We start from the raw sequence: 10182 nt of genomic DNA, 5'->3' as shown, positions 1-10182 counted from the left end.
CAGTACGTCTTGAAAGCGCCACAAAGCCACAGAGTTTACACTTTTTGGGCAAATCAATCTACAAAAGGTTTACTTATAGCTGTCTCTGCATGTTAAGCATGGGATAGAAGAAAGTAGTTTAACACTGCAATTACAAATTACATCTTTTTCAGCCTGTATTGAATACAAAACATTGTGATGCCCTATTTTAGGTATATTGTTGTCATCCTTGTCCTCTGTAGTGTTTTGAGCAACACACACTTTATACACACTTACACTTGGTGCTGCCGGATAAAATCTGCAAACTGGCGGTCCTTGGCATAAAGCTCAATAATTCGGATACGGTCCTGGATTTCCTGTCATGAGAACAAGGAAGAGAAAAAAGAGAGATAGTTGTATAATAAGAGGAGCTGACCTCACTGCCCCAGACCACCCTCCACTTATAGACATCTAGATCAACCCTGTCCTATTAAAACAAGAGCAAAGTTGAGACACAGAATCTTAAACACAGGAAAGAAAAAAGAAATGCAATACATAAAGCAGATATTTGATTATCAATTATTTTACATGTTACCATCTGTCCTTCTGCTATAAAATGAGACTAAACTGAAGACAAAAAGAAAAGAAAAAAAACTATTACATAAGGATTCATTCCCTACATATGATTTATCATTACCTTAGAAGCATTGTTTTGAAAACAGATTAGGGGAAATATTGGACAATTCCCCGGCCTTTACACTGCCAGGATTTGTGAATCACTCTCCAGTTTCATTGCTACAGGGACTGCCACTTTAGTTTTGTTTTAACATTTGAATAATATTTTCTACAAACATTTGGCACAGTGGACAGTATTAAAAAATATTATGTAACAATACAGAACTTTTGGAAAAGCATGCAAAGACACAGAGTCAATCTGTGGCCAGTTGTGCTTCCAGTTTTATAGCAGCATACAATCAGTGTTTTCTTATCATTACTATTATTATTGTTGTTGTTGTTGTTGCTATCATTATGGTGCATTATTAATTATTATATATTTTTTTAAATTATTTAATTTATTTATTCTTATTATGCATTAATTATTTAATGTTTTAATAAAATTATTTAATTTTTTTATTATTATGCATTATTAATTATATATTTTTCTTTTTATTTAAACACTCATTTATTATTATTATTATTATTATTATTATTGATAATAGTCAGTCTTTCAATCTAATTCTGCTCTTTCCACACGCTCCAAACAGAACTTACGCATTCCTATCATCAGCCACTTAGTCTGATCTTTCTCTAATGTGTAAACAACTTATATCTTCAAGTGTGGCGCTTTTATTCACCAAAGAATCAAAAATGACCATCCTACACATTGACAGCAGCCAAGCTCAAAAAAGCTCTCTAAAGCAGTTTAACTTGTTTGAAAACTTCGTAAAAAGGGGATAAAAGTAATGCAACAAAAGAAACAACTGAGATTGCAGTGACATTTTTCAGGTTTCAAAGTTAACATGAAATGACATTCGCACATATTTCCGAGCGTAGAAGGATTTTCGATAAAAAGGAACGTTTTCATGTGGATAAAAGATTACAAAGTCAAGCATTTGTTTTTTACTTTGGAATAACATGGAACGTTGAATCGTGCACAATAAGGCCAGAAATGTGTGTTAAGAAAGTTAGTAGGGTACATTTATGATTTCAAACTGAATTCTACGCTGTCAAGGCCTCTGCCGAGTGGTCATTTAGCACTTCGAGACTACAGGCTCACTAGGCTTTTTAAAGCTTATGAACATTATTTGTGAAATTAAAATTGATGGCGAGGAGTTACTTGAACGTGTCAATGCAAGAAGGATAGCGAGTATACTTCAAATATGCAAGTAAGATGTAATTATTAATTAATCAGTTTGCTTCAATTTAGTGTGCTTTACTGCCATGATAAAAAAGTACATTTGTACTGCCAAAGCATTTGAGAAATTGTGCAAAGTAATCAGTCAGTGGCATTCTCTCGTTGGGCCTCATTCATGAAACATAAGCAGAACTAATTTCTGTATAAATGGTTCATAAAACCATTCTTACGTAAATTGTTGCATTCTATTTCATGGTGGTCAGGTTTCTGTGCGTACCCCGAGATGAAATTCTGCAAGCACCCCTGTCTGTGGCTTACAGCTTCTAGTTACATACAACTTAGAAACAGCCTTTAAAGACCTTAGTCTGAGTAGACGCCATACTGTATTTAATTTGTTGTAAAGTCTCAGAGGTTGTCTTAAGGCCCTGTGCCATGACTAATTTTCACAACCCCTGTTTTCCAGTTTTGTTTAAATGCATTTTCCATGTTTCATAAGCTGCATAATTGACAACCAGGTACAAAACAACAGCACATATCAAATGGACTGTATGTACCGTATACGGTAAAAGACTTCAACCCACTAAAACTGAAAACGTAAGTTTAATTGCTGCTTTAAAGTAAAATCAAATTGGTAAAGTTACAATCTTGAGTGATAAGTTAACTGACTTTGAATTAACTTACTGGTAAACTTAAATAAAGATAAAACTCTTAAAACTCAAGTCAAACCACGTCAAATTAAATCTGGCGTATACTCTGCCTTCGGTTAATAAACTCATACACACCATTACCTCTTTGGTCAGTTCACTGTTCTCATAAATGTGTCGGATCTCCTCGCTGCTGAAGTCTGTGGAGGTCTCCGCGCTGCCAGTGCTGTAAGCAGGGGCTTCTGGGTAACGGCGATAATACTGATGATAGCCCATAGTCGCTTCACTTTCAAACATGGGGTTGTACTTAGTGGCTCGCTCTAGAGATGGCACGCTGTCGGCATGCCTGCAGAAAATGACATAAAAACAAGTCAATTTACGGACAACAATGCCGATACATCAGAAAAAAAGAAAAAAAAATATATTATCTGGGCAAAATCAGTATGGTCAAAACCGTGGCCTAGCTCTAGGGGTTTATGCACATACTCTAGACATATTAAACCTACTTAATTTACTCTATCGCTACATTAAATGTAATTCAACCTGGTCAAGGTGCCACAACAACAACTGACTTTATTCCCTTTCACACAAATCTCAAGTAAAATGCCATATGATCAGTTTACAAACACTTCACACTTACAACACAACACAACACAACACCATTTAATATAATATCAATGTATATTTCAAAGTAAAATAATTATTACAAAAGTAAATATAATTTTAATAATATATCAATGTACAGTATATATCAATAAAAGTTAAACAATGAATCACAATTTATCTCATAGTTTTTGTAGCTAACTTGTTAATGCATTCAGTTTCTTTCACATTCAAGAAAATAATGTTAACATATAAATAAGATTCAGATAATATGATAATATGCTAATAATTTGTTAAGCCATTCAATATTGACACATGTCCTGCTGCTCTTGCTTAGATTTCTACTAATCTTTGTAAATCACACAGAAATAAATGAAAAGGCTGTAGGCATATGTCAAGGTGAGTAAGGCATGAGTGTGTTAAACACTGCATTCATGCGTCAAACTTCCAAGCATATTAAATTAATTGCATTAAATCTGCAGGAATTGTGGGACAAGTCCAACAGGGGCTGCTGGTTTTCTTTGGAACCAAACACTGCTGTAGGATCGTCAAAGAAGGTGATCGTCCCATCTATTTATATCTGTCCCAGGGTCAGATAGACAGCTACGGAAAAAGTGAGTGGATTATCCAAGCCTCTCTGAGAGTGAGAGCTCAATGTTTAATTCAGTGTACGGTCATTCATTCCTCTATAACCTGTTGATCAGGATCACTGATAGATCCCCTGCTGAGACATTACGTCATCTGCTGTCTGCCAGGATTTCCCTGTTTGCCCTGGATGTTTACGATGCAAACAAATCAATTTACCAATACTGCAAAAAGTCGTTTTCTTAACCGATATTTTTGCCTTGTTCAGTAAAAATATCTAAACATCCTTAAAACAAGACAAATTTACTTGAGAAGCAAAGTTGCTTAAGATGTTAAGACTGTTTTTTTATAAATATATACATTTTGTACATAAATTGAACAGTTTATTTTTCAGAACCAATTGGCAATTTTTTTCTTTTTTTTTTTTCTTGTTTTAAGCATGAATCTATGTGATCATAAAATCAGTGAGGTTTATGCTTAAAACAAGAAGAAAAAAGAAAACTATGTGTGAGTGCAATAAGAAAAATACACATAATATATTCTCTGAAAACGAGTCTTATTATCTTACACAATTTTAAGTAAATAGATGTTGTTTTAAAGACATTTAAATATGTTTATTATAAAACAAGATAAAAATACTTGAAGATGACTTACGCATGTGTTGTTTAAGTTTACACATAAAGATGTAAAACTGAGATAATTTTTTTTTGTTTCAATAAAGAATAATTAGTGGGTTTAGACCGTGTTACAACTTATTACGTGCCAAAAAAAATTATGTAGAACCGAAGCATATAAAAGTTGGCAATTTGTGATATCACTATATTAGCATAATTATTAATTGGATATAAAATTTAGGGTTCAAGATGAAACTTACGACAGGAACATCTTGTTCGAAAAGATAATCCAACATGCACATAACATGCATGAGAGCATTCTGTCTCTCATAGCAACCAAAAAGAACATGTTGTCTCTTCCGGCTCTTTTATAAGTCATACAAATTAAATATGAAATATTTGCCATAAAATATTGCCCTCCCATTCAATGTTCCAGTACTTTTTAACATAATCAGAACTGAGATTTGTTTTTTGTATGCCTATATATATATATATATATATATATATATATATATATATATATATATATATATTAGGGCTGTCAAAGGATTCAAATATTTAATCGCATATTTTATTTTATTATTATTATTATTTATTTTTTAATTTTTTATTGCGATTAATCGCAGTATCTTTATAAACATGAGTGGACAAAATATGCTTCATCCAGATGTATTTTTCAGTCATCCACACAAAACCTATCCCACCAACAGAGTTGAACAACAAAAAATGAACACAGCATAACTCAGTTCAAATTATGTACAAAATATGGTTGTTGTAAGTGTATTATGACAGGATTCATTTACCTCTTTTTTTTTTGGAGTTTTGACAGACATGCAAAAAGGTCTGCACTGTCATTTACAATTGACAACTCTGTGCAAAATACATCAAGAACTCATTTTAGACCCCGGTCACAACTGTAACCGGTGGGATAAAATGGGTTAATGACAGTGTAGATTACCTGCAGGGTTCAAAGTCTCCAACTTCTGCATTGGCTAGTGGACTATCAAACAGAGACACTGTGACAGAACCTTGGAGACAGCAGCAGGGTCTCCATTAGCCAGTAATCAGTACCACCGCTCCCTATACGCATATTACACAGTCTACGTAAGGCCCCAGCTCCCAAGGGGGGCACCAGAAACTCCACCGGCTGCCCTTACTCACACGTTGTATGTTATTCAAGGACCCGGTAGCAGTCGCGGAACACAGACGATCACCTTGCACTCACACTTTCACTTCGCGCTCGCACCACGCCTTGCAGCTTTGCCTCGCACCGTGTCTCGCAGTGCAAGGCAGGGGTTCAAATGGCAGCTGTCTTGCTGCTGCAATGATGTTACAATGTTAGGAGCTCTATCTGTGCTTTGCGGGCATGTTCTACTGCTGTGTTACATTGATAAAATGCTTGGCGCTGGTCTCAGCATAATGTCTCCCACCATCTGTTTTCCCAACAGTCAATGCATGTGACATTTGCGCGACGTTTGCGCGAATTGACTCACTTCTCATGAACGTCTCGGTTACATACGTAACCTCGGTTCCCTGAGATGAAGGGGACAAGACATTGTGTGCTAACGCATATGGGGAGTTGTCCTTCCACAGGACCTAGTTGAAACCTCTCTACAATAACGCCAATATTCTAATATTGGCTATGGTGTTTGAGCCCCGCCCTTTTAGGTGAGAAGCTGTCTATAAAAGCAGGTGCACAAACACCATTCCTCAGAATTTTCTGACTGAGGGACAAGAAGTGCATCGCTCGCACCTCAGAAGAACTCCGAGTCTTGTAGTGTGGCCAGCATTCGCAATGTCTCGTTCCCTTCGTCTCAGGGAACCGAGGTTATGTACGTAACCGAGATGTTCCCTTACGACTCAGTAAACTTGATATTGCATGCTAATGCATATGGGGAACAGAATACCATCACACTGCACTACACAACATAACCTTCCAGAGAGGAAACATGATGCCGCAGTCCCGCGGGACTGTATGCCACAAGTGAGTGACCCTCATGTTGGGCCAGGAGGGGAGCACTCAGAATGTATATATGAACCATAGTCATATAGTATGAATTAACCCCTTTCACGAACCCAGTCGCAAAGGGAGTTTATTTATAATGAAAGTGCTTGTGACTTTATGGTAAATTACAATGGCCTGATGCAGGCAGTAGTGTAAAATGATGGGGAGCCTGTACTTAAGGGGAAGGGCATAAGTATATGTTTGGCAAATTAAATAGCAAGCGCTCTAAACAGAGAGGACTTGTGAAGAGAGGGACATTACGTCTAAGTTGTAAAACATTGCGAATGTGTTTTGAAAAGACCATCCTGCTGCAAAACATGTCTTGTAAAGACACACCGTTCGTCCATGCCCATGAGGAGGCCATGCCACTAGTTGAGTGTGCTTTAACACCAATTGGGCAGATCTTACCCTGTGACTCATAAGCCAGGGCAATCACATCAACGATCCTGTGAGAAAGTCTTTGCTTGGAGATGGACATTCCTTTCGTGCATCCTCCATAGCACACAAAGAGCTGATCAGACAGTCTGAACTGGTGGGTGCACGCAACGTATGCATGTAGCGCCCGCACAGGGCATAACAAATTCAAGGATTGTTCCTCAACCAAATTAAATGGAGGAGGGAAGAAAGCTTGAATGTGAACCACCTGCGCTCTGAAGGGCGTAATTAGAACCTTAGGCACATAGCCTTTTCTGGGTTTGACAGTGGCTTCTGAAAGACCGGGTGTCAAACTCCAGACATGAATTGTCAATTGATAGTGCATGTAAGTCACTGATCTGTTTTACTGAGGCCAGAGCCAGCAGTAATGCAGTTTTAATGGAGAGCATGTGCAAATCAACAGAGTCCAAAGGCTCGAAGGGGGTCCTGCGAGCCATTTAGGACCAAAGTTAGTCCCAAGTCGGAACTGTAGCCAGCTGTGGTTGATTTAATCGTCTTGCTCCTCTAAGGAACTTTATGATTAAATCATGCTTGCCTATAGTGGTGCCAGCTTCAGGTGCGTAATATGCCACATAAACTTTGAATGTTGACGGAGTAAATCCTGCGTCTAATCGCTCTTGAAAAAATATGAGAATCTCATGTATGGGGCAGTTTACTGGGTCTTTGCCATGTGAAAGACACCAATCAGTGAACACATTCCATTTTAGAGCATAGAGGCATCTCGTGGATGGTGCTCTGGCCTGTAAAATGGTGTTCGTGACTGAATGCGTCAGTTCTGGCGTGTTTAGCCTGCTCTGTTCAGGGGCCACATATGCAGGTTCCACAGCTTGGGCTGGGGATGCCAGATTGTGCCTTGCGCCTGAGAGAGGAGATCCCTCATCAGCGGTATTTCCCATGGAGAGTTGAATAACATCTCTATCATTTCTGGAAACCGTGGCTGATTGGGCCATTTCGGCGCAACCAATAGAATTGTTTCCTTGTCCTCTCGGACCTTGCATATGACAGAGTGAATTAGGCACACTGGGAAAAATGCATATTCGCATTTTGCCGGCCATTTGTGGGCCATTGTGTCCGCTCCCAGCAGTGCTTGGGACTTTGAGTACCAGAGGGGATAGTGGGCATTCTCCACTGAGGCAAATATATCGATTTCTGCTTTGCTGAATATTTCCTAAATCTTCAAGACAGTTTGAGGATAAAGTCTCCATTTGCCCGGTATCACCCCTTGGTGTGACAATAGGTCCGCACCATAATTCAGATGGCCTGGGACATATGTCGCTCTCAGGGAAAGGAGATGATGCTCGCTCTACAGGAGGAGGTGACGCGTCAGTCTCATTAATGGTGGTGAATGAATTCCACCTTGGCGGTTTATATATGCCACCACTGTCATGTTGTCTGAGCGAATCAGAACATGATAGTTCACTATTTCTGACTGAAAAGCCTTCAAGGCTAGGTGCTTGAGCAGCTATACAGCGGTGAGATATAGTGATGCGCACGCGCCCATGGTGCCAAGCATGTCTTGGCACACGGCGCTTGAGCCAGCACTGAAGAGGTCTTATGTGTAAAAGACAAGTTCAAGTTCTTTTATTTATATAGCACATTTAAAAACAGCATCAAGGCTGACCAAAGTGCTGTACAATACAAAATTATACAAACACACAACGATTCAAGACCAGGACATTACATACTATTAAAAGCCAGTGAAAAGAGATGAGTTTTAAGAGAGGATTTAAAAACAGATAATGAAGGTGACATTCTGATACTGATAGACAAACTATTCCATAAAATAGGAACCACAAACGTAAAGGCTCTCTCTCCTCTACACATTAGCCTCGATCGTGGGACATCGAGGAGATACTGATCACCGTATCTCAGACTTCTAGGTGGATTGTAAGGATGTAGTAAGTCTGACAAGTAACTGGGAGCTTGGTTGTGTAGCGATTTATAAACAAACAAGAGAATTTTAAAATAAATTCTAGCTTGAATCGGCAGCCAGTGAAGTGATCTTAAAATGGGGGTAACATGATCATACTTCCTACTTCCTTTGAGAAATTTTGCTGCTGTATTTGTAACTAATTGGAGTCGAGCAATTAGAGATTTGGAAATTTCACAATAGAGAGAATTACAGTAGTCCAGACGAGAAGTGATGAAAGCAAGAACTGCTATCTCTAATGTTTTCCACGACAAAAAGGGTTTAACTTTAGAAATTAGATGTAGCTCAAAGAAACTGGAACCTATGACAGCACTAATATATTTGTCAGATTTCAGCTGGCTATCAAACTGGACACACAGGTTCCATAAGATTTCCGCAATAAGCATTACTGACATCAAAATTGTCTGTAGGACCAAAGACAATCACTTCTGTCTTCATTCAAAAAGAAAACGTTTTTGGCTAGCCAACTTTTTATTTCCTCCAGGCAAGCTAGAAGAGACTGTATTGCTATGTGATCATTTCATTTAACCGGTAAGTAGATTTGAGTGTCATCAGCATAGAAGTGGTAGGAGATTCCATGCTTTCTGATAATGGAACCCAGAGGGAGCATATACAGAGAAATAAGAACTGGCGCAAGAATAGAGCCCTATGGCACACCACAGGTAAGGCGGGCCACAGAAGAGGTAAATTTGCCCAGCTTGACAGGGAACGTTCTATCAGTTAAACAGGATTTAAACCATTTAAGAACATTCCCTTTTAAGCCCACACATATTCTAGTCTGGAGAGCAGTATAGCATGATCAACAGTATCAAACGCTGAAGTCAGATCTAAAAGAACTAAAATCACAGTATCACCTGAATCTGTAGCTACTAAAATGTCATTTAAAACTCTAAGAAGAGCAGATTTTGTGCAATGTGAAGATTTAAAACCAGACTGAAAGGTTTAAAAAATTTGGTTGTTCTTGAGAAATACTTGAAGCTGCATAAGCACAATCTTTTCCATTATTTTGGAGATAAAGGGTAAGACAGAGATTGGTCAGAAATTATTTTAAACAGATGCAAGACCTAATGGAATGACCGCAGATGCCACCGCTATAAACCCCAGTACGTTTTGTAACAGCTTCAGTGGAAGTGTTCTCCCCAGTTTGAACTGCGACAGACACTGTAGAATGGCCTGAATGCGCTCACTCGTGAGGTGCGCGTGCCTGCTCTCGGAGTCAAGGCGGGCTCCCAGAAAGGAGATTTGTTGGCTGGGGGAGAGCTTGCTCTTTGCCCAGCTGACATTGAGGCCCAAGCTGTTTAGATGCTGAAGCAGTAAGTCTCTGTGCTGGCATAATAGAGCCTCTGATTTGGCCGGTAACAGCCAATCATCGAGGTAGTTCAAAATGTGCATGCCACTTAGTTTCACAGGGATGAGAACCACATCGATGCACTTTGTGAATGTGCGAGGAGCCAGAGACAGCCCGAAGGGCAGGACTTTGAATTGATAAGCTGTTCCCTCGAACGTGAATCTCAAAAACATCCTGTGATGTTGTACAATTTGGACATGAAAGT

At 38.7% G+C, this 10182-nt stretch overlaps 1 protein-coding gene across 1 annotated transcript in view; it reads right to left on the bottom strand.

Annotated features, from left to right (window-relative positions):
- Positions 1–251: 251 nt before the first annotated feature.
- The window catches only part of LOC127438875 (uncharacterized), a 33696-nt gene continuing 23765 nt past the window's right edge, over positions 252–10182 (bottom strand). The window contains 2 exon segments of the mRNA XM_051694791.1: positions 252–335; positions 2602–2803. Coding sequence (XP_051550751.1) covers positions 252–335; positions 2602–2803 — 286 coding nt within the window.

The sequence above is a fragment of the Myxocyprinus asiaticus genome, chromosome 50 (genome assembly GCF_019703515.2).
Source record: "Myxocyprinus asiaticus isolate MX2 ecotype Aquarium Trade chromosome 50, UBuf_Myxa_2, whole genome shotgun sequence".
Classification (NCBI taxonomy): Eukaryota; Metazoa; Chordata; class Actinopteri; order Cypriniformes; family Catostomidae; genus Myxocyprinus; species Myxocyprinus asiaticus.
The sequence above is the reverse complement of the archived record's forward strand: the minus strand, read 5'-3'. Positions and strand labels throughout refer to the sequence as shown.